At 35.4% G+C, this 26436-nt stretch overlaps 1 protein-coding gene across 1 annotated transcript in view; it reads left to right on the forward strand.

Moving 5' to 3' along the window:
• LOC150095731 (organic cation transporter protein-like) overlaps positions 1–26277 on the forward strand; it is a 65492-nt gene extending 39215 nt beyond the window's left edge. Inside the window, exons 7-11 of the mRNA XM_090409775.1 lie at positions 9765–9862; positions 11947–12161; positions 19853–20034; positions 25438–25577; positions 26051–26277. Of these exons, the coding sequence (XP_090265901.1) occupies positions 9765–9862; positions 11947–12161; positions 19853–20034; positions 25438–25577; positions 26051–26156 (741 nt within the window). The 3' untranslated portion in view covers positions 26157–26277. The remainder of the gene's footprint in view (positions 1–9764; positions 9863–11946; positions 12162–19852; positions 20035–25437; positions 25578–26050) is intronic.
• Positions 26278–26436: the final 159 nt, after the last annotated feature.

Genomic DNA, 26436 nt, shown 5'->3' on the forward strand with positions numbered 1-26436 from the left:
TACGAGTTGTTCAGTGCAGCAAGTGTTCCTTTGTTTTTGCTCACCCTGATTATTATCCGTTACGAAAACAAACATTTCAGTCAATTAGCATTGAAATTCGTTCTGACAGCGGCGAGGTGTTCCACTTTCGCGGCGGCAAGACAATAGTTAAATTACAGTTCCGAAAAGTGAAAGATGACTGATTATCTCAGATATTACACAATGCAGGCAGGTGGGGCTAAAATGTTTACGGGGGCCCTAATACAGCGTGGGTGCGGATTAGGTAGCATTTTCAGAAGAGCCTTCTCCTTTCTAAGTCCACTTTTAAAACCTGCAGCTCAATTTGTCGGTCGTCAAGCCTTAAAAGCCGGTCAGCATATGATAGATGTACTGGAAGGGGTACCTGTACGTCGAGCTTTTATAAACGGAGCATCAGAAGCTGATGCTCTGTTTATAAAGGAAAACCATTGCTGAAAAGGCTCAGAGTCGATTACTTCAGAGAGGTCAAAGAGGCAAGAAGAAAAAAACGAATACTAAAAAGCGCCAGCGAGATGACATCTTTTGCTGAGGATATGATGTCAGAGTTAGATCTTTTTTCCCACCCACACACTATGTCGACGAGAGCTCTCGCTACAGTCCTCTTCGGTACGTTGACGCCTGCCTCTATACCGAGGGTCTTCACTCGCGGCAGAAATGAAGTCATTTGGAAGAGAGAAAAATATCTCACTATGAATTAAGTCCTGGAAAAGTGGATAGACCTTTAAACCAGGGCCAAGCGTTCCCCGTTTGCAGAAATCTCCTGCTGCACTACGTAGAGGCGGAAGACTACAAGCAGGCATAAGGCAAACAGAAACTAAAAAAAAAAAATTTCTCACCAAGGCTGGAAGCTTCTGGCAGCAGGACTGGAACATGCAGCTCTCTTTCAGATTCGCTGGATCGGGCACTCCTCACAAACTGGATCGTCAGTTAATAGGTAGACCTAGTTAATATCAAGTTTCTAGCGAACAGAACTTACAACCCTTCTATGAATATTGCCGAGAGGTGTCCTAATAAGTTATTAGATATATGAAGAGCCAAAGGCTTCAATTCGGCGACATAAGACTTGTTTAAGTTAAGGGATATTATATCAAGTCTTATGTCACCGAATTTAAGCCTTTGGCTCTTCATATATCTAATAAAAAAAAACACTATTGTGGAATAATAGTAACAATAACAGTGAAGTGAAAACTGTACAAGAGAAGGGCGACACTGCAAATTATCGTGTTGGGAAACAATCATGGATTTTTATTGGTAGAATATTGTTTAGTTTTCTGCCCCATAGATGGCATCTTTTGCTTATGGGGTATGTGAGTGTTAGGGATTATCCTTTAAAATACCCATAGGGAAAAGTGCATGTGTCTGGTGACACTATGCACTTCGCAAAAGTGTATCCAAATCTTTTTGTTACGGAGGTCGTTTTGATTTGACAGCCCCATTTGTCTCTATGGACAGAAAATGGTACAGGAATTTGGATGTTTTGTGGCTCACCCCTTACTACTGCTATCATAGATTCCAGATTAATATCAGTGGCCGCACGAGAATTTAAAGTAATGCCTTTGCATTTGGTCACAATCTTACCCCCCCCCACGTTCTGTAGGAATAAGATTTGGGGCCTGTGGTAACAAACTCAACTATAAAGTCACCGTCGAGTTCGTCGCCTAGCTCCCCAAGGTAGAGGACGGTGATTACTCACCAATGGACGGTGAGTAATCGCCCGGTTTTTCACCGAAAATGACAGAATCGGTATCTGTGTATAAAAGCCGTCTTTGCATAGGTCCCATGACCTCATATAACTTTATCCTATCGTAGGCAGCTACAAATGAGGAGATGATGGCATTCCTTTTCCTATTTTCAGGCTCAGTGCCTTCAATAGGAGAGTAGGCAACCATCATCTGCTCTTCTGAAACTAACCTGGCATCTTGGATAACTTTACTATTATCTAAAAAAAGTTCTACTAGCTCTTCATAAGAGGAAATCACCTGGGTGTGAGTTCTTAACATTCTCATACCAAGCCTTCCCCATAGCGAATTCAAACAAAGCTTAGCAAGTGAATTTACCAGGATTTTTACTAATGTGCTCACTATTTAACATAACACCTTCCCTTAGCAAAAACTCATTCAGATACGACTGTCGGTTTTTACCTTCAGGCCATCCAGATGCTTCCTGTTTCAGCTTCAGAAAGGTATCAATGTAGTGAGCAAAGAAGTTTTCTTCGCCAAATTTTTGAGAAAAATGCCACACCTCGTAACATTCTGTACCTTTATAACCGCGTGCACGTACTAAATCTAATTCTGGAGTGCACCAATAACCTGTAAAAGATTGGTCTGTATGAGAGCATAATAGGGCCATTTCAGAAGCATACTTTCCACACAGGGGGAAGATTAATTTTTCGTTAACTGTGATGGGCAAAACTGGTAAAAAGAGATCGGTAGGTGCTTCCACTTTTGCATGGCAAATACCAAAGTATACCCCAGGAGAATAGTCGAAATTACCGAGGATCACTTCAGGATGCCCCATAGGAAATACTTGGTATTTCATTACCCATGGATAAAGGCTATGCTATTGAAATCCAAATAGTGAATAATTTCCCCTTCTGACTGAATTTTGTGATACATCGTGTAGCAGTCAGTTCTGCCACGATGCAGAGCACTACAAGGTAAAATGTGATCTGGAATATTAAGAGCAGCAATAAAGTTTTTCAAGGCTGTCTTTCCAGAAATTTCTGTATTAAATTGGCATTCCCAAATTGAGATTACGTCGAATCCTTTGCTACGAAAAGTTTTCGCGATCCAGCGTTTGCTCAAAAAGGGAAATCATGTCTGTGTTTCTGTATGGTTGGAATGTACTTGGTCTGTAGCATTTTTGACACCCATGGTAGAAGCAACCGTTATATTCATATAATAAGCTTCAACATTTCCCATCGACAAAATAAAGTCCGATGCGGACTTCTCCCGCCACAGAACGTGCATGTTGTATGGTTATGTTGTTCTTGACATTTGAGCCAAGCCAAAGCCTTTGCACATTTGCCCCTATTAACCCCTAGCAGGAAGTATGGCCAAAGTGTTAGGTTTCAAAAAGTTTTGGAGAAATACTCTCAAACATACTCCTGCAATTGTAATGTCATGTAGAAAGGGATCAATCTGGGTGAGCTTTATGAAGAGAGTGCGAAAAGTGTTGCAACTGTCATGCAAAACATGCACATCATCTTTTATGTAAGCTAAAAGTTCTGCTTTCAGAGTATTTAGTGACTAGCCAATTTTCATACCAAGTCTCGAATTCGTACAAGCTACTTTGTTCATAAATTCCGGATGGAAATTTGATTTTGGGGATGACTCCACGATAATCCAGAGAATCGGATGTGTGAAACTTATGAGGAAAGAAACCTTCACGAACTTCTGGGAGATCAAACATGGCTGGCAGTTTCCTAAGAGCAACACTAATGTAGGAAAAACTACCAGGAATTATGATACTTAATGGGTCATAATAGATAGCAAGTATCTTCAATCCATCAAACATTACACGGGGTTGGAAATTTTTTGAAAAAAGATATTTCAAAATAAAATACCCGTCAAAACCACGAAAATTGTGTGCAATCACACGAATGTTTTCGTATTTTGGTTTGACAGTCTGAAGGATCTTACCATCTCGATCCCTTTTCATGATATTCTTGACAGAAAACAGCTCATCTAGGAATTGATCCACACAGTTTTCACCCCAAAACTCACGTTCGTGACTGCCAAAATCAGTTATATATAAAACAGGAACATAACAATGATTTTAGCTATAGTTTCTGTGTCAAAAAAAACAAAACAAAACATCGAAACATGTTTATTTGAGACCTCTGATTTTTGCACAAAACACATTTGTTTTGGGTGAACTAATTTGCAGCAGCTGCAGAAATTTTCAGATGGACAGACGTGGCTTTTATCTGTAGAAAAAGTAGCCAAACTGTCTGCAATGATGGATTTTTGAAACAAATATTATTTTGTATGTGCAAATTTAGACAATCTTTGCCATAGAAAAATCTATTGCATGACACACACACACACACACAAAAGATGGTTCTGCACACTATGACTGGCGTTTGTGCAGCAGCAGATGCATACATTTTTGCATCTATGCATTTGTAATTCGATTGTGTGTTTGTATGTTTTTAAGGAATTGGGACAATAATAGACACCCCCAAATAGAGCTGGCACGCTACACAGAAAATCATAATGAGATTCGCGAAATAAAAGACAGATCTGGTTATTTGCATTTGGACCATGAAACACCACAGAAAAATTAGCATCTGTCCAAAAAATTACGATTTGGTATTCCGGAGTCAAATGCTTTTGAAAGAGATTTGCTTCTGGAATACTGCAAGAAATCAGTGGAACCCCTGCAATTTTGTGGAGAGTTAAAGCCCTCTTTGTTTGTAACTTTTTACAATCTAAACGCACTTGTCTGTATGTTGCAACATCATCAGTGTGTGAGGAAACACCCAGAACAAGTGCTCGGGCCATGCAAAGATTGTCTTCGTTGTTAATTTCCACAACAGCTCTTTTGATTTTCATAAATTCATCCAGGCTAAGCAGCGTTCTTCTTTTAACGTTGGTTCTTCCGCCACCATTGTTAATGATGTTAATCAGTACGACATCGATAACAAGATCATTTGCCAAAAGAAACGCACATTTCGATTGAGCGACAGCATAAAAAACATCAACTATCCTTTGGATAGTTAGTTCAGAAAGCAACATGAATGGTAAGTTAATATTGCTTTCTAAACTGGATGCACTAACGCCCAACCGAACGTGAGAAAAAGTTCCTGAACTCGATAAACGCTGAACGATCTCATTAAGCATATCTCGAAACATTTCAGAAAAACTCTCTGGTGGGTGGAGTTCAAGATCACGAAATCGAATTTGATACTCCAATTGACGAGTTTGATATTTGATAGAATTACGTGATTGGCCCACCGAAACAGTATAAAAATCTCCGTAGAGTGAGGGGTCAGTAGTGGTAGAAGAGCTTTTAGGTTCACATTCATAATGTAAAAATTGTGGGGGATCGCGAGAACTTCCAGCCACACCAGCGATTGTTACATGAGGATTAACACCACGTCCTGTGCTTTGTTCATTTTCTCCAGCATTTTCTCCTGTCAAATCAACCTCTACAAAAATGGGGTGATGATTAAAAATATTCCCAGCACCATCAACAAAACGAATAACGGATGATCGCTGTTAAAAAAAATTACTTTCTAGATTTCAGAAATATCGTCTAGAAATAAAAAAAATCATAATCTCATCCTAAGGTGATTTTGCAATTTCGACACTACATGAGGCTTTCACTAACATCATTTTACTAAACATCAGCTCTCAATATCTTTCCCAATCACTAACAACCATATATATATATATATATATATATATATATATATATATATATATATATATATAATGACTAATGAATATTTCACTTAACACAAAAACCACTTTGAAATATTTTCATGAACATGTTTTTAATTCCATTGCAAAATCACCTTATAAACTTATATATTAAAGACATAGACCTTAACAAATTACTTTCTAGATGTGATTTTGCAATTCATTTTGCATATCGCAATTGCAAAATCACATCATAATGTGATTTTGCAATTGCGATACTACGCGATCCTTTCACTAACACAATTTCACTAAACATCAGCCCTCAATTTTTCCCAAAAACCCTAACATGCAAATAAAAAATAAAAAAATGCCTTATGGACATTTCACTAAACACAAAACAGTTTGAAGTATTTTCATTAAATGTTACTCATCATAATGTGTTTTGCAATTTCGACACTGCACGATGGTTTCACTAACACAATATTACTAAATAATCACACTCAATATCTTTTCCCAATCAAAAAAAAAATAAAAAATAATAATAATAATAAAAAGATAGAGAATTTTAACAAATTGAGATTTATTTGAAAACGCAACATGTTTCGTCGGGATTGACTTCATCAGGCGTTAAGAACATAGAAAGCTCTTAAAAGACACTGAAAAAAACATTGAGCAACTCTAAAACTATATAATTATAAAGCTATAATATTCAAATGTAAATTACAGTTATTATGAACTTGAGCTATAGTCTTGCTTACAAGAGAACCAGAGCTAGTGCCCTATCAGACTATGTCCTGTTTTCAATAAACATGAACAACGCAAGCCGCCAACATGAAGTAAATTGGACAACAACTTCAAACCTACACATTTGCCACGATGAGGTAGAACGCCGCATTGTCGAGTCAAAAGAAATCACCTTGGACCCTATTCATATGAACAATAATCTCAGCTACAATTTACCTGACTCTTTCAGTTCTACTATCAGATACTGGAGATCACGGTTCCACACACGCACAAGTGTACAACAATAGCACTTTATCATGGACTATAGCTCAAGTTCATAACTGTAATTTACAGTCGAATATTATAGCTTTATAATTGTATAGCTTTAGAGTGTCTCAATGTTTATTTCAGTGTCTTTTAATAGCTTTCTATGTTCTTAATGCCTGATGAAGTCAATCCCGACGAAACATGTTGCGTTTTCAAATAAATCTCAATTTGTTATAATTCTCGGATTTTTAGTTATAATTCTCAGTTTATATTAAAATGAATATATCCCATCTCCGAGTTAATAGTAGTAATCATCATATATATATATATACAATGACATGGGATTTCACTTAACACAAAACAGATTGAAAATCATGAACATGCTTTTTTAATTTTCCATTGCAAAAACCACCTTATAACTTTATAGACAAAATTCGCTAATGTAGTCACTAAAAAAATTCAACTAATGTTAAAATTTTCAAATGACATAAAATTAACTTACATTTTCTCCAGAAAAACTCATTTTGGAACTACGAACTTCTGAATGCATGCAAATACTAGAAAGACAAATGGAAGCAGCGAGTCCATTAGTCTATTTATAAAAAATCAGAACCAATAACATCATGTGACATTGAATAAGTTAGTTCTCATCGATCACACAAGGTCAAATTGCAAACCTTTGCTACCCAACAGTAGTGTAATCAATTCCTGTATCACCTCAAAACAATTAGTCACAACAGAAAGCATGAGTAATACACAACCCTGGGAAATTTTACCTTTGAAGAAACCGCGATACATCTATGAAAGAAAGTGATTCGAATAACTTAGTTCTCATCATCACATGAGGTCAATTGCAAACCTTTGCTACCCAACACTAGTGTAAACATTTAGTCACATCAGAAAGCTTGAGTAATACACAACCCTGGGAAAAATTTTACCTTTGAAGAAAGCGCAATAGGTCTATGAAAGGAAGTGATTATTTATTTTACAAATGTCTACCTAATGTTCCCAATCTCTGAACGATGACTAACCGGATATGAGTCACTCAGTTTTCTACAAACAAGTCTAATAAAAATTAACAGTGTGGGAAAATAATTCACACACAATTTATTTATTTATTTATTTTATTCAGTTATTCTGGTTATAATATGTAGTTAACTGAATTTTAAAAGTAAAATTCAAAATAACCAATCATTTGAAAAAAAAAAGAAAAAAATCCGCATTGAGAGATGGAAAATTACCGATCGCTGGTGGATATATTAGTCAGCAAAAGACAGGTGCTGTGAATATATGTTAGCCCCAGTAACCTATAATGAAAAAGTCAACTGCATTTTCAGACTTGTGTTTGTGTTCTGTGCTGTGAATATATGTTAAACATCAACAATTTGGAATATTCAGAAAACCTAGATAGTACCAAGATGTTCCTATTCTGGAAAGAAATGTAAGTTAATTTTTTTTTAAACTTAAACATAACGATTGATAATTATAATTTCAATAATCACTGCTCGTATGTTTTGGTAAGCGTAATTCTAATACTGAATAGTTTTTTTTCATAAGAATAATCATAGGGTACATATTAGAGTATCAACCGGAACATATTAGCAACTTTTCATGTCTAATGTGTATATGTGTGTTTGAGGGACACCAGCATATAATTAAATTATTCAGAAAAGCCTAAACACTGCCGCCATCACGATTCTACTCTAAGAATTCCCACCCTTCAACAGGAAAGAAATATCCCAAAATGTATTGGAAAATTAGTACACCCAGCAAACACAAAACATGACAACAATGACGGATGTGTGTCACCCTGGGAAAATTTCAAGATGTCTTATCTCAAAAACATAGCCCACAATTCCATAGCCAAACCAAAACAAACACCATGTGATATAACAGACATATGTTCCCCAGAAATTTCCAAACACATAACGTCACGATTCTTATCTCTAAATTGCTTAGCTCACAATTGCTTAAGCGAACCAAACACACCATGTAATGTCCCTGATAGACGAGAGCCCCAGCTAAATTCCAAACATTCCAAACTATAACAACAAACATTCACGAAACGATTCCTTATCTTATCTTGATCTTGTCAGAAGTGTCCCACCAATCACGACACGATTCCTTATCGACTAATATATCTTCCTTTCCATTTAAAACAATAACATCACTTATTTACAGCTAACAAATGACGTCACTTATCTTCATCTGATAACATTCACGTCACGATTCCTTATCTTTGATCTTGATCTTGTCACTAGTGACTGGACTACTACTCAGATCCATATCTGTTATTCACTGATAATTTTAAAGAAAAATTTTAAATAGATCATTGGTTTCAGACTGTTCATTACTCCTGACATAAGCAATTTACGGATAATGGCTGCTCGTGCATAGATAAAATCCGAGAACTGCCTTTAAAGTTTTTTTAAATTTTTGAAAGATGATATTTAATAAACGTATTAACTGGTGTATTATAACACAAAGGTTTATTTCCTGTGTGACTAGGAACATCTCGCCAACATAATTCAGTTAACTGAATCCTGCTTGAACCATGAGCCATTTGAATTGTTCTCAAGGGAGATATAACCTCATAGCTAAGCGTTCCCTCAGTGGCGCACCCAGAGGGTGCGCTTTCTTTTTTTTTATTTTTCTTTGGGGGGCCAAGGGGCCCTGTCCCCCCAAAGAAAAAGAAAAAACTCCAGAAGCATTTCCAAAAATCTTTTCTTAATTAAAATTCATTTTTTTATTTAGTTGAGTCGTGTCTTCTCTTTCTATACTACTTATGAATTAGCGATCATTGTAGATGCTCAGTCATAGGTCGTCTGCGATGCGTAGTGTGTATTCTCAAATCGTCTACTCAACTCTCCCCCCCCCCCAAGATTAAATCCTGAGTGCGCTACTGCCTTCCCTTAATCCTTTGCTCGCAACAGATAATGTCAGAGAAGTATCTCTGACCACTTCTCTACTCTATTACATTGCATACAATGGTTGTGAGTGCTAGCGCAAATCCAGTTTGTTACAAGTCATTTTTCAACTGCCTAAAAGAGGATAAAAACAGTATTATTTACGCTAGTAAGTTAATATAAATATTTTAGATTTTTGCCGTCTTATTAATTATTATTAATATCAATTAACGTCGTTAATAATATCATTTTTTTTTTTTTGCATTTTATGCGAGTTAAAAATAGTGTTCGCTTATCTCTGTTAAATATTTCTGTATATAAACACAATAAATTTCCGAAATTATGTTATTCTCAAAATAAAGCGTTTGGAAACATGAATTCTCTACACATCCTACACTAACACAAACGTACAAATGCAATTAACAACGAATACCAAGGATTAAAGATAAACTTTAGTCTCTGTCCCCACCTTGTTTTCTTACAGGAAAAAGAAGAGAAGAAAAAAAGTGCACATGGTACAATTTTAGACCTATTTAAGACTCCGAGTATGCGGAAAAAGTCTCTTATACTGTGCTTTGCCTGGTAAGTTGATATTATTATACTATATTGGGTTTGGTGGATAAGTTATTAAGGACTAATACAGTGTTGCTAAGGGAAGGAAGGGTTACGAGACGATTACCTTTTCATCTTTGCCTACTTATAGACCGTAGAAAATATTACAACGCCTAAGAAAGTTAAATATGAAATTGAATAAAATAACAGGTCGAAACGCTGGTAGCAGTAAACACAAGTTGACAAGAGTAACGTCAGAATATAATATCCGGTAGATACAGAAAGAACCTACTTTCTGTAGGTCGGGATCTACAGAAAGTTGGCTTATTAAAAATACAAGTTTTCTTAGATTGTGATTGTTACAAATTGAAACGCAATTTTTTGTTCTTTTTTCTGCATGTCTCCAATGCGAACCAACAGTTCAAAAGTCTGTCAGGGAAGTGAAACCTTAAAATGACTAATAAAATGAGAACATAAGGGTTTCTTACTAAATATATGAAGAGCCAAAGGCTTCAATTCGGCGACATGAACTTGTTTAAGTTAAGGGATATTGCATCCCATATTGTTTCTTAGCCGAATAAGAAACTCAAAGAGTTTCATGCCGAATATAGAAACTATATAAATAAAGTTCGACGATTCCAAGCGTAAGCAAATACCTGGATAGTGCATCAACTAACCCTTAAGTTAGTGCAAGCTGAGGCAACTCATAGCAAAGGTGGAGCAAGCCCCGATCACTATTCTTGATATTTACCCATAATAGTAAGTTCAGAAACTAAGTTCACATTATTGGTAAATATCAAGAATAGTGATCGGAACTTGCTCCACCTTTGCTATGAGTTGCCTCAGCTTGCACTAACTTAAGGGTTAGTTGATGCACTATCCAGGTATTTGCTTACGCTTGGAATCGCCGAACTTTATTTATATAGTTTCTATATTCGGCATGAAACTCTTTGAGTTTCTTATTGGGCTAAGAAACAATATGGGATGCAATATCCCTTAACTTAAATAAGGATTTCTGTTACAGTTCGTGTCTTTTAGGAAGTTCCATGCGAAGACAACTGCGATGCTAAAGATTGTATTCTCGTAAGCTCTTTGGTCAATTTGTAAACTTTTTTAGTTTCATGGATGATATGTTTAGAATATAATTTTTCTTTAGCTTCACAAGGCCAAATTGAAATCTTTTAAACTCTCTTTTTCAACGTGCTATAAATGTATTACGTCAAGAATCACATTGCACAAGCCAAAGACAAGACTAGCATCCATTCACAGACTGAAATAAAAGTCTCGCACTAACAGTAAATAAAAACACAAAATGAGACTCAGACTATATCGTGTTTCTAGAGTTAGAAAGTGTAGGCTTAAAGGAAATGATCAAAATCCAATGAAACAGATTTACGCAGTACATCTGGATACGCACATACAAACGAGAACTTCTGTTAACATCGCAAAACTCGAATAATTAGGCAGCCAACCGAATCATTATCAGCAACATCGGTACTCATCTATATGACTGGAAAACCTACGATAGTCACAACACAGATAAAAAAAATATAGTCACAACACAGATACAAAGTTACTTTTCTAGAAATTTCGCATACATGCCTCTTTTTTTTTTTTTTTTAATTCAGTAATGCAAAACAATACATTATTCATTATATCCACACTTGGCAGTAAGAGAATTTATGAATCTGATTTTCATCTGCCAGAGAGCACAAGCAATTAATACAACAAAAATGCGATGTAGTGGATGGTGAGTTATGTAATGTACATCAAGGATTGTGTAGTGTAGCTTATGCCAACGAGTCTTCGGAAGGGTCATAAGTGCTGAAATAATACATTGCAATAACTCCGTTTAGCTGGATAGAATTTCACGAAATCTATCCAGCTAAACGAGTTCACAAAATTCACGACTCTAGTCCACCAACTTCTTCACAAAGAATACTTGTATCTTTTATGAGTTTCGATATTACAAATACTTAGACCAAAGACTTAATAGTAAATCCACTAACTAAAAATATTACGTACTTTCCTTTTTTTTTTTCTTCTCACAATCCGAAAACTGACCATTCAAGAATTTTTCCCAGTATATTTATTCTGTTATCTATTTTCTGTAGGTTTGTTGTGGCGTCTACATTCTATGGATTAGCACTAAACACTGGAAACATAGGTGGAAATCTCTTTCTGAATTTCTTTTTAAACGGAGCAGTTGAGTTTCCGGCGTACATCATTTTCATCTTCATCACCAACAGATTCGGTAGACGGATTCCTCTGTTATGTTCCTTTATTGGTGGAGGGCTGGCGTGCATTTTGAACATCCCTATTAAAAATGGTAAGTTAGTTTGAAATTCCTGGATTATTGACCATTTATATAGTGAAGAAACTGTTGCAGAAAAATTTTCAGACGATGGCAAATTCTGTAGGTAATATCCAGAATATCCAGAAACATACTTCTTAAAGTTGTTAATATTAAAATTAGTGCCAGTGTGCACTGATTAGCCAATTGATTAGATATTATCATCTAATAGCACGTTTGATCATCATGAAATTTCATAACTGCCTCGATATGCTGAGGCATTCTCTCTATGACATTCCAGAAATACTTAAAATCTATTTTATTCCAGGCAAACACGGAAATCCTCAGTTTCCAGCACAATCATTTATGTATTCAAATAAAGGCCAAATTTGAATTATGTATTCAAATTCGGCCACAACATATTGTTATCTGTTAATTCGTGTATGCTTTGGCCAATTTGCCTGTTTTTGGTACCGAAACTCTTTCAGGGAGAAAGTTTTTTTGGTACCGAAAATTAGGTTTTCTGGTACAGAAGATTTAGGTTTTCTCCCTAAAAAATTTTCAGGGAGAAAACCTAATTTTCGTTGTTGCAACTACACTGCGAAGGAGCCACTCATGCACGTGTTCAAAATATCTCCCCATACTAGCTCGCCAAACAATGAAAATAATTATAATAATACAAGGGATTCACTAGGTTACCAATTAATAATTATACAATACAGCAATCCCTCGATTAATTCGCCTAATGCGGTCTTAAAAACAGGCGCATTAATCGAATATAATAACCTATGGGAAAATGTATAATTCGTTCCTCAAATTTCTTTTTTTTTTTTACCCTTAATGTTTTCATAAAAGAATTAGGGTATACCTCAGGGCCTAGTTAGAGGAAAACCATGAAACTGAAAGAAAATAAAACATATTCAGAATATAAATTTATTATTCTACTTCTTAACGAATTGGGCTAACGTAGTTTGGCGGGCATTCTGTTTCTATTTTTCATACAACTGACGGTATGGCCCTATTGCCTCTTCTACTCTACTGCAAATTTTACTGCTTCCCTCTTCACCAGGGTCGGTCTCTAAGCATTGCTGCTTAAAAACATCGATTGTACGAAAAATATTTTTAATTGTTTCTGTGAAATCTATTTGGGCTTGTCAGTGATTGAATTTTCTTCATATTCTTCAGGATCTTCCTGCTGTGCATTTAAATTTAGTAGTTCGGAATCACTCAACTTCTCAGAATGAGATTTATTTAACTTAGATTCATTTGAAAAGCCTCTAAAATCATGTGGACAATGTGGAAGAATATGCTTCCAAACAGTACGCATATTGCTAGCAGTAATTTCATTCGACTTTGCGACTTTATAAGTAGGCTGAGATTTCTCTGCTTTGACTAGAAAAGTCTTGGAAGGCATTCGCTTCCACAAGTCAGTTTCGTCGACATTAAATATTTGTTGATCACATAGCCCTCCCCCTCCGCTTCTTCCACAATTTTCTTCAAAATATCTGCATAATTTGCGGCCACCTCCTTATCTGCACTTGCAGCTTCGCCTGGTGGTTTAAGCGTTTCAAAGCCTACATTAGAACATTATGTAGGCTTTGAAACGCTTAAACCACCCAGTACTAGCGTGGAATTCTTCTTTTCCATCATTGATAGCCCTTTCTTTCAAGGTCGCAAAAGAGACTTCATACATATGATTTAATAAGATTAGTGCTTAGTGGGATCCGTTTTGGGTTACAATCTTCGATCCATGTAGAAAGAAATCTCTAATTCAATTATTATAATACTTTGATTTCGAGTGCATATATGATGAACTTGAAGCAGTCTTACCTTTCTCTTTGTATTCAGCAGGTTTGCTTAAACTTGCTCGTAGAGTTGATTCATCCAGTTTTGTGTTCTTGTCCTATCTTTGCTCTGGACTCGCCTTGTTCATTTTGCTTTATTATTACAAGTTTTTCTTCCAATGAGATTACTTTTTAAATCATTTTCACACTTCCACTTTTTTGCTCACTAATTATTTTACTCATGATTCAAAATTTGGAAAATACTTAAAAAAAAAAAGCAAGGAAAACAATTGCAAAGGAGGAATGCGACATGATCATCAAAATGTTATGTAATTAGCAGACGACATAAATTTTGGTGGTAAATTCTTTGAAACATAGTGTACATGGAAATAGTGTAGTATGCCATTAAAAAATAACTTTGTAAAATGGTTGATATCTATAATTTTTAAAGTCTCTGTAACATTTATTTTTAAGATGTACATAGGCGCATTAATCGAATTTTAGAATCGCACTAATCGAATTTTAGAATCACACTAATCGAATTTTAGAATCACACTAATCGAATTTGGGTATAGAAAAAAAAATCGTTGGAGCATTAATCGAGGGATTGCTGTATATCTTGTGTACGTACATATGTCACCAATTGAACGTATACCACTTGCAACATATTCTGTTGCAAACGTTAATGTTTTCAAAGGTGTTTATTTACTGTTTTATATTCATCCGTAAAGTATGGCGTGCTGTATAAAAATGGGGATATTGCGCAGATCAAACACAGTCTACATATTTGAATATTATAGACTTTAAAAATGGAACTGTATGAACTCAATGACTAAAAAAAAAATAAAATAAAGCTGGCAATTAGAAAAAGATTGCATTTTGAAAATTAATATAAACAGTTCTAATTCAACTATTTCCATATTGTTCTATTTTACAATAATTCAGAAAATAAAATAAAAAAGCTGGAAATATAAACACAAACTTAAAAGCTCTTTCGAGGAAGAATATTTCCTTGTTGTCTTGCCGTCTTTTCGTGAAACACTTCATACTTTAATACCTCCTAAATCTATGGTCCCACAAATATACTTACTTAGTCGCTGAAATGCGGGTCCATTTTTGTCCAATGATCTAAGTTTTTCATGCCGGTCACTTTATATCTTGGTTTCCTATTTCACATCCAAAACAAGGAAAGTATGCACTCCCTTACTGTATTAGTAATATTACAGTAAATCACTGCTTAACGAATGACAAATATAAACAGTCATAAACAAACATAAAAGGTTAGACGATGTAAATGCCCTCTAACGTTGAAATGTGACATGATTATAAATTAAAAATAAATAATAAAAATCTAAAATAACATAATTAAATAAAATATATATAAAAAAAATCAAATGAATACATAAATAATAAGAATGAAAAATTTAATATCTGAATGCAAGTGAGAACACTGAGTTTGTGTTACGAAATTTCTTAATGTAAGAGGCTTACACATATTTAAGAATTGTTTCTATTCATTTTCAAAAGAACAAAAAAAAACTGTTATACACCTTGAGAGACAACGGCTACAAAAAAAAAAGTAGTTAAAAAACAATAATTTACAACTTTAGTATTTTTATTAATTACTTTAAGAGAACTGCCCACTCAGTCTCCAAAAAGCTAGATAGGGTATAAAAGGTCTCGCCTACTCCCTATAAGGGAATTAAAGGCGTTAGCAGATTTTTTTTTTAAATATTTCAAAAATTTATGAAAGGTGTACATATCTGTTTTATATATGCAATATATAATCAGTAATACATAAAATAATGAATAAATACATAAATAATGATAATATATTATTATTTGTTAATAATGATATTTATTTATTTATTAATAATAATTAATAAATAAAAATGCATAAATAAATAAAATAATAACAATAAAAGAAAGTTTTGTTTTGTTTACCAGTATAATTTTTGATTAGGAAAACCTCCTTTCCAGGGAATCGGAAGGACTCACGTGTTCTGTTTTAAAATTTCTATTTTAAAATGGAAAAATAAAATGAAAATGAATTTTCATTTTATTTTTCATTTTTAAAATGAAAATGAATTTTCATTTTAAAGCAACAGGCTGACTATAATAACTAATTATAATTTAAACGTCTACGTAATAATTTCACTGATGAGAAAGCAACCCGCAGTTCGAACGAATAGGCCGTAGAACACGTTTTACACACACACACACATATACAAAGTAAGATGGATGGACCATGTCTGTTAACTACTACAGGTAGGTCAGGCTGACTTACCTGTTTTTATTATTTTATTTTATTTTATTTATTAGGGGGTGAATAAAATTGTAAATTGAAACACATACTTTGATAATTTGCACATTATATCAATACTGCTAGCACAATAAATAGGATTTTAATAGAATAAAAAAAAAACTAACAAATACTGATTGTAATGTTGTTTTTTAAGAAAGCTTTCGCTTAATGCCGAAGCAAGTAAGCCTAGCAGGGTTATGGTGTATCAATAAGCGAAGTGTGTAGGTCAATTAAGAAAACAAGCGACGCTTTAACTGTTTTTTCTCAGTTGATGCATGAGAAGACAATTGCAAGACAAGTCCCCCCTCACTTGCGGCGTTGTCATGCGTTTCTATGCTTTGAGGGGGGGGGGGAACATCATACTGACCTTTCTCCAAGGCCAGGTAGTACTTTCTGGTACTTTGATTTACTTTCTGGCCTTGGAGCTGCAGATAGATAGGATCATAAACAATTTGGATACTAGTTGCTACTTGTAATTTTACAATGTTTAAAACATAATAAGTCCATCTATAATTTATTTCTCTCTCGGTGTTGGGAAGAGACATCGCTTGAGCGTTACATCAATATATCGCAAGTAGAACAATTTTATCGCAACTCTTATTGCTAAACTATTTTATTATATAAATTTTAATTACACATTTTCATGCAGGTATTCCTTTTGATAATGACCCTCTCTTTATAATGATTTATCATTATAAATCTAACCCAAGGAAGCTAAGTGCTGAATAAAAATATAAAATAAAAAAAAGCATGATTTCAGAATCTAAATGTCCATTAGTAAGTTTATGTTTGCTTATTTTCTTTTATTTTTATTTTATTTTCCCCCTTTTTCTGGTAACACTTCGAAACATGCCTTTGTAGCTCAGTCAATGACGACGATGCCCTTTGGTTCGCAAATTATTATTATGTTTTATCCGTCTGATTTTTTTCTCGTCCTCTGTTGCAAATGTTTTACATTTAGTAGGAGAATTTCGTTGTCTACAGCAAACGAAATCAACGCAATGAAACAATGACGCCCTGGAAATACTTTTATTGAGATTATATTGATCAGGTGCATATAACAACAACTAAGTTATACCAACTAGTTTCACCAACTAAATCTGTTGGCATCTTCAGGATACATAACTGATGTACGGCACTAAAAAAGTAAAAAACTGTTATAAACTATAATCAACCGATTCCAATTATATTAAACAAAGAACAGAGCGCGTACAATACATTCATAGAGCGTGGATGATATCACTTGTTGTTATTTAGGAACGTTCTATAGTTGGCACTGTAATTTAGTTCTGGCGAGTTGAAGGATCTGATAAGGGTCTTCCAGATCACGAGCAAGATTAGTCCTTGGTTCCTTTTAAGGTTTTGTATACAGCGGGTAACTGTTGTGGCCTCCTTAAAAATTCGGGAGCGGAAGTACTCCTCCGTGTAAGGAATTGTGCTTCTATCCCACTCTATGGTATGGTTCGTCCTTGAGAAATGAAAAGCTAATCCCGATTTTTCTTCTCTGTTAATATTGACGTCACATATGTGTTCTTTTTGCCTAATTTCAAGGCTCCTTGAAGTTTGGCCGATGTAATTCAAACCGCACGAGCATGGTATGTTAAAAACTCCAGCATATTTGGAGAAAAGATGGCTATCTTTTGGAGATCTTAAGAATTGTCTAATCGTTTCTGTGGGTTTAAAGGCCACTCTTATTTTATGTGGTCTAAGGAGTCTAGCAATCGTGTGGCTTGAATTACATCGGCCAAACTTCAAGGAACCTTGAAATTAGGCAAAAAGAACACATATGTGACGTCAATAATAACAGAGAAGAAAAATCGGGATTAGCTTTTCATTTCGCAAGAATGAACCATACCATAGAGTGGGATAGAAGCACAATTCCTTACATGGAGGAGGACTTCCGCTCCCGAATTTTTAAGGAGGCCACAACAGTCGCTCGCTGTACACAAAACCTTAACAGGAACCAAGGACTAATCTCGCCCGTGATCTGGAAGACCCTTATCAGATCCTTCAACTCGCCAGAACTGAATTACAGCGCCAACTATAGAACGTTCCTAAATAACAACAAGTGATATCATCCACGCTCTATGAATGTATTGTACGCGCTCTGTTCTTTGTTTAATATAATTGGAATCGGTTGATTATAGTTTATAACAGTTTTTTACTTTTTTAGTGCCGTACATCAGTTATGTACCCTGAAGATGCCAACAGACTTAGTTGGTGAAACTAGTTGGTATAACTTAGTTGTTGTTATATGCACTTGATCAATATAATCCCAATAAAAGTATTTCCAGAGCTTTTTGGTCAAGAAAAGTAAACGTTTTTTTTTTTTAACAATGACGCCCTCTTTATCGCGCAAAAGTAGCAGACGAAAGTTTAGAATGTTTATTTAGCTTTAGATATTTTTATCTAGAAAAACGGTTTTAGTAATTTTATGACCAAGATTATTTTTAAAAATATAATAATAATAAAATAAAATGAATAGCGGGTGAGAAATCAAAACGGTACAGGTACGTGAAAATATTTTCCCTTCTACTTTTGAAGAAAGACATTTATTCAATTAATCCTTCCAGAATGAAACGGCCGGTTAAATAGAAAAATAATATAGTAGAATTGGCGTGCAGTAAGACATCATGCTATGCAACCAAAAAAATATAGGGATGTATTTATTCATAAAAAAATAATAGCGCTATAATGATGTATTTAGTAATAATAATAAATAAGCGCTAACACGACTGACTTTGCTTTGTTGGGAGTTACAATGATGTCTTAACAACTATGCAGAAAAAATACAGTACGTACTAAGTCACGAACAATCCTTAGACAGATGGCAGCAGTTTCCTTAATCGGCAAAAGCTGCCATCTACAATAGAAGTTTCGTGCTACCACCATTCTTTCAAATTTATCAAAATTGCCTGTTTACATTCTATTCCATTTAAAATAATTTCTTGCATTTCTTTAAATATATTTTCCTTTGCCCTCAAAAGAAGGATCTAGTTACCGCTAATTGTTTTTCTCTTGGTGAAGCACAACCGATGTTTGTCTTTTAGAGGGACAAGCAAGGACACCAACCATAAAAAAACACACGGAATACATACACTACTTCATAATTTTATTGCCTTGCGTAGTGAAATAAGTGTGTTATGACACACTTATATATGTAATACGCGATATATAAAATAAAATAAAATAAGAAACAGTGTTTCATCCTTATAATACCTTGGAAATATTGTGTGTGTATTTATTTATTTATATAATTATATTATTTGACATTTCATCTTAATGTGCGCACTCAAAACCTGCTAACATCTACGACTGATACATGTGTACTTCTGTTCCAATAGACTTCTACTGAAGCCTCCTGTGATATCTTTAAAAAAGTCAATTATGGCTGCAGATATTTTTATTTCAAATACTTGATGTTTGTACCTTTTACTAAACTATAACCATATTTTTTTTGGGGGGAAAGGGTGAGTTTTCAGTTTAAGAATATTTCCGTTCACTTCAGTACACAGTCATGTTAGGCCTAATGCAGATTTTAATATTTTGTTTTGTTTTTATGTGCGAATAGCTGGATATGCCTTCCTCTTTCCTGAATTTATGAAGTAGTATTGTTTTATCTCTTTCTTTCTTTCCAGATCTGCTCTGGTTGAAGATCACACTGGCCAACATAGGAAAGTTTTTCATCTCTGCAGCCTTTGTTATCATTTGTGTGTTTTCTTCAGAAATCTATCCAACGACAGTGCGTAATGTTGGAATAGGCTTCAGCAATTCGTGTGCAAGAGTTGGTACAATTTTGGCCCCTTTCGCAAAAGAACTGGTAAGTGATTCGCCAATTTGTAATATTGTGTAATGGCTGAGATAAGTGGCACACTAATACAAATTGGAAATAATATTTAAAATTCTTAGCTATTGTCAAGTTTTAGTTTCAAAACTAAATTTTAAAAATTTGCTTTATTTATTTGTCCTTGAATCCGCATCTTAATTTACTAAGTACGGTATGGCACAAAAAAAAAAAAAAAAGTACCGAACTTCGACACTTTAGTACACGCGCATGCAAATAAAGAGAAGTGCACGTGTAGAATCTAAGCCATTGCTGTAGCAATGGTGTTGACGTTGGAAGAAAATGTGCTTATTGTTGAGCATTGTTTTCGTTCATACGGAGTTGGTAGAGCAAGTGGTTCAAGCCTACGACGGGTTTATGAGCAATTTGTTCGTCGTTTGCGTAAGCGTACCCCAAGCAATAGTGTCATCATTACTTTAATCGAGAGGTTCCACCGTACCGGGAGTGTTCTGCCGCAATGCAAAAGGCATTCGGGGATACCACACTGTTAACACAAAGGAGAATCACAGGCGTGTGCTGGAGCAAGTGTTACCATCTCCAAAACGCAATCAACGCTGAACAGCGGAAAAACTGGGGATACCGAGGCAATTAGTACAAAGAATCCTTAAGGAGTTGGGCGCCTTTTGATACGTTATTCAGGTGGATCAGTGTTTAACAGCAACGGATTACGCTATGCACACGTACTGGCCATTGTCTATGAGGATCCATCCTTCCTCCATAATGCCAGGTTCTCGAAAGAAACGGATTTCGATCATGTAAACAGACGAACGTACAAGTTTCTTGGTTTCTCGAGATCTGAATTTGTCCAAGAGAAACCTCTTCACAGCGAGAAGGTCCCCGTAGGTCCCCGTGGCATAATTAGCCCCTACTTCATTGATGACGGTGGTGTAACCATGACTTTGAGTAGCAAAAGCTACATCGCAAATGTGTTGGTTCCGTTCATCCAAGATTTGCATAGTGTTAAGTTCTGAATTAAACTAAAAGTAGTTAACTTGTAATTTCTTGAGAACTTAACAGGCACTTTTAAAATTTGCGCATGCTGATATGTCAAGCAGGTTCAATTTATGTAAAGGTGCCAGACAATTTAGTAATTTTTAAATTCTGTTATTTATTCCTTAATATTACAATACATTTTGTTGTAATTAAGTCTACTGCTAAGCTTTGCTAAAAATAACATGAGTGTTTGTGCACTTGAGTGAGGATCTAACGCAGTGGTCGCCAAAGGGTCGACATCGACCCCTTGGGGTCGATATGACATTATTTGAGCTCAGAGGTCGACAGAAAAATATAAGACCATTGTATGGGTAATATTTAATTCGGTTAACTTGGATTACCTCCATGACAAAAGACATGGAGGTAATGGCAACGCAATTAAGAGTGAATAATCGTGGGATCAGTACTTCCATCTTACAGGTCCATGAATAGGACCTGTAAGATGGAGTATGGTCATGAAAATATTTACCGAGGCCAATCAAGTAGGCCAAAATGACGTATTTACCAATAAACGGATGATGGTGGTTCCTGCCGGCCGGCGCAGTGGGAGCGAGATTGCAACACGTGCGTCGTTCTTATTTACTGATACTTACAAGAATTCGATCCCAGTCTCATCTTTGCGCATCGACATACAAGTTAGCGTTAATGTTCTAAAATTCATCAACATACATATTATAATTCAATCGTTATTCATTCAGGAACTAAACTTCTCTATGTTGAATTTTTTCTTGACAATTATTCATAAGACTATTACACTTTTTTTATATAATCTTTGTCAAGTAGCTTTATTTTATCCTCCTACATGTTTCGCCAATTTTTCTATTGGCATCCTCAGGGAATACAAATTAGTAAGCTAAAATGAAGGTTACAGACTAGGTTATAACTGATGTTTTTAATTCATACAAAAAATTGGTATTGCGCGTGACAATGTGCGTGTCTCGTCACGCACAATACCAATTTTTTCTATGAATTAGAACCATCAGTTATAACCTAGTCTGTAACCTTCATTTTAGCTTACTAATTTGTATTCCCTGAAGATGCCAATAGAAAAATTGGCGAAACATGTAGATAAAATAAAACTACTTGACAAAGATTATATAAAAAAAGTGTAATAGTCTTATAAACTTCTCTATATTGAAGAGTTGAGCAGCGCTGGTAGTAATACCAGTGATATTAATACCAGTAGTTTATTAATATCACTAGTAATACCAGTGATATTACTAGTGATAGTAATAGGTAGTAATACTAATATAATAATATATACTATATTATACATATAATAAACACTATAACTATAAAATAAACAATCTAAAAACTCACACAAGCGTCTTTTTTTGCTTGTTGTCCTATTATAATTGCGTAATAGTAAAATATAGGGGGTCGATAAAAAGTCAAGAAACTCTTGAAGGGGTCGACGGGCAAATAACTTTGGCGACCCCTGGTCTAACGGGTCAAAGATGAATTGCCAGAGGCAATGCACATGCGCCAGAGTGCGCGTTGACCGTGAAGGGAAAGCACGCGACTAAATTCCCCTCCCCCACCACCAAAGTGATTACTAGGAGCCCTCGTGAAAGGAGTTGTGCTTTGAAGTGAGCAAGGAAGGAAAAGGATATGACATGGTACGGAAGTGTAGGGGGCGCGTAGTTGAAAAGGGCAACACAGCGTCGAATCGAGGCTTTTTCTCTCGTTTCGTCGGATCTCCAGCCAACGACCCTTGCCGGTCAGTCGTCCGCTCTTGTTGGAATCATTCTCTCCGTGCCCTGATGTTCGTCCCGGTCTTTTGGACGAAGCGTCGAACCACAAGCGAGGAAGGAATGCTGAGCAGACTTGAGAATCTGCCGATAGAAAACTCGTTCAGCGGAGCTGAGGTCCGGTATAGCACAGACAGTCGGGCTTTGTTTAAACCTGATAACCAGTAAAAGGCAAGCACGTGTCTTCAGTGTCCGAGTTTCATCTAGCCCGAGTCTGACGAGAAGGAAACTACAGGTCGAACGGAACCAGAAATAAATCTGAAAGTGAAGCTGAATCGAGATGTGTATGATTTTCCAGCAGATCCCAATTGGGTGGTAATGTAAAAACCTTTTCTTTGTTCAATGAAAGTGTGCAGAAAGAGTAATTGTAACCTTAATAGAACGTTTAAGACTAGAATGTTGTGAATTCGCGTAAGGACTCTAGAAATCTAATTTAGAGAGACAGACAAAATTCCAAGACACGAATGCAGAAATTAGAGCATGACCTGTACGTCTGTGAAGTGCATATCCTTAGTAGAATTATATCATATATCTTAGCATTACGTTTGTTTGAGAATTATGTGGATTTAATACCTATGCTTTTTTGAAATAGAAGTTAGAGAAATTGAGTGTATATATTTTAACTGATATTGGCATTGAAATTAATGCATGATAGAATTAAACTTAACAGTGTTGAGACATTAGCCTTTGTTTCACCTTTGTTCGAGTGCCGCGTGGAACTTGTTAAGAAAGGATTAGAGAGACTGAATGATCACGATTTAACTGAAATTGATTTAGAAGTGAATGTATGTCTGAATTATTCGTGATTTGTAAATTGTTTAGTGCATAACTAAATGTTTTCTTTTGATTTAACAATTGCCTTGCCTGAAATCATTTTCTACTGTACCCCCCATTAAAAATCGAACCACACCGGGAGGTATTTTGGAAGGGAGGTCACGCCTGTTGACTAAGATAGTGACAAATTTGAGATTTGAGCTATTTTATTTTAGGAATCAGAATATAAGGATACAGTTCAGAGCACAGTACTGGTTCTTTGATTCTTCACAGGATGAAAATGTAGAACTTAGTGTGGTGCAACTAAATAGAAATTTTCTCTGAGTTCGAAGTAAGAACCAGCATTAGCTCAGAAACAAAGGAATTGCCATTGCCTAGTGGGAATCTCTCTCTGATTGCAACCCACGAACCATATCCTTATAGTAAAATACGGCCCCAAGTTAAGAAAAAATTTAGAATATAATAGAAGCGAGATAAGGGAAGAAAATACGTAATTTAACCATAAAAAGGACAATAACTATAGAAGGGGGGGACGTAACAATAGGTTGTGTCATTCAAAAAATATTTCCTGCACAGGTATTCCAACAGGACTGAGCAACCTGTCACACATCAAGTCGTTCTGGAGCCTATTTATTAGAAACACGTTCTCGGAGGCTGATTTCGACGTTCAGAGAATTCCTTACAGGAATTCTGTGAAGGTCGGAACCCGGCTTCAAACCTTAATGAACTAAGGGATAAAAATACAGGATGTGTCCAGCAGATATCCATCCCAACCCTTGTTCTCCAAGATGACAGAGACGCTTCGCATGTGCTACGAAACCTGTCTTGAAAGACAAAGTACCCATTTCGAGCACGTAATCTAATATCATTAATGCTTTATTCTACCAAGATTCCACCGATAGTTGTGGACGTACATATCATGTGTAAACATATTTAAGTTAAAGGATATTATATCCCATATTGTTTTTCTTAGCCGAATAAGTAACTCAAAGAGTTTCATGCCGAATATAGTTCGAAAAGAACCTCGATAGTGCAGCACCTGACCCTTGAAGGTAGTGCAAGCTGAGGCAACTCATATAAAGGGTGGAGCAAGCTCCGATCACTATTCTTGATATTTACTCATAATGTGAACTTAACTCCTAGGAGCTGTATTTTGTTCAACATTATGAGAGAAGGACACTACCCAGACATTCGGCATGAAACTCTTTGAGTCTCTTATTCGGCTAAGAAACAATATGGGATATAATATCCCTTAACTTAAATAAGTTCATGTCGCCGAATTGAAGCATTTGGCTTTTCATTATAATTAATAATGTGTAAACATATTTCTTTGTTAATAAACCCGTTTACTCCATAACATATATCGTTGTAATCGTTCAGTACTTTTTTGCGCTGTACTGTACCTGATTTGCTTAGTAAATTAAGATGCATGTTGATGGAAGACCTTAGGAAAGTATTACTTGGTTGTATAATCCTTGAATGGTAACCCACGTGATACTTTCCTAAAATCTGGTTGTACTATTCATGGTTTTGAAGAACATTAACAATTAAGCTGCTTCAGCCCTCCGGACAACGAAATTCAACTTTCTTCTAAAAGCAATCACAAACACCCATGCGTAAAGTTGAATTCGAACTCACGACTTGTTGGTTGGAAGACGGAAAAGAAGAACTCTAAAATGTAGGAAGATCGGTGGCTTTCCATTGTATCGTAACAGCATAATACTTGCAGTCTGATTGGTCATTATTCTGACATGCGCACCGCTTATGAACGAATACTACATAATATCTTATTTAAAATAATGTCCTTAAAAACATTATTTATTTTATTTTATTTTATTTATTTTTGTGTGTTCCAACATAGGGTCGTGCCACCCATACAAGTGCTCCTCTCGGACTTTTTGGTGCTTTATCAATTACCGGTGGACTTCTTATTCTCCTCCTTCCCGAGACGCATAACCTGACCTTACCAGATACAGTTGCACAAGTAGAAAAAGAAACAAAGTAAGTCTAGCAGAGAGAGAATCGTGGGTTCAGAATGTGCAGTGTTTTTATTTTAAATGTAATAAAATTGTAACATAGTTGCTTATTCATTTACTACAAAATAAATTTGAAATTTTGTACTCGGCAAACACTAATTGTGCTTAAAATGTGTAATCAGATTTTGAGCATAATATTCCAGCCCAGCGCGGCAACCTTAACGCTTTTTTTTTTTCTACAATCATTTCGATACACTTTTTTTTTTTTTTTAACTTTAGATGTAAATTTCATGTTATTCGCATTACTTCATCTAATTTGTAAACATTATAAACATTACAAGTATAAATATAACGACCTTCATCCTCGTCTATTTTCCTAAATGGGGAAATATTCCTGATAAAGTGACTACTCAGTGTGCGTGTATGCGCGCGTGCGTGGATGTATATAGGTGAAGTGTTTTTATTATTTTTATTGTTAATTCATGTATGTTTTCACAGGAAGGAAGAAAACAGAAGCTGCAAAGCTGTAACCAATAAAGGAAATAATTCTGACTTGACGTCATCGTACGAAATGAAAGCAGTGAGCAAGGACGTGAAGCAGTAGATGTGCAATTTCTCTTCAAATTCAAGGAAGCATGCGAGGAAAAATCTCTAGTACGTAGCTGAAATTATAGGCATTCGAACAGAGCAGAATGTGCTTACGGCGCAATGAGGAAGTGCATTTGAATTAAATAAACTGTATAAATTTCATTTCGGAAGTACAACCCAACTTTATGTTCAATAAAAAGAAGTGTTTTTCTTTTTAATGGTGTGATCATTGCTAACTTTGTTAAAATATTTTCAAGTATGAATTTCTCCTACCTTTTAGCTTTTAAATATCATTA

This window comes from Typopeltis vanoorti, chromosome 20 (assembly GCF_054136105.1).
Source record: "Typopeltis vanoorti isolate ZY-2024b chromosome 20, IOZ_Tvanoo_1.0, whole genome shotgun sequence".
Taxonomy (NCBI): domain Eukaryota; kingdom Metazoa; phylum Arthropoda; class Arachnida; order Uropygi; family Thelyphonidae; genus Typopeltis; species Typopeltis vanoorti.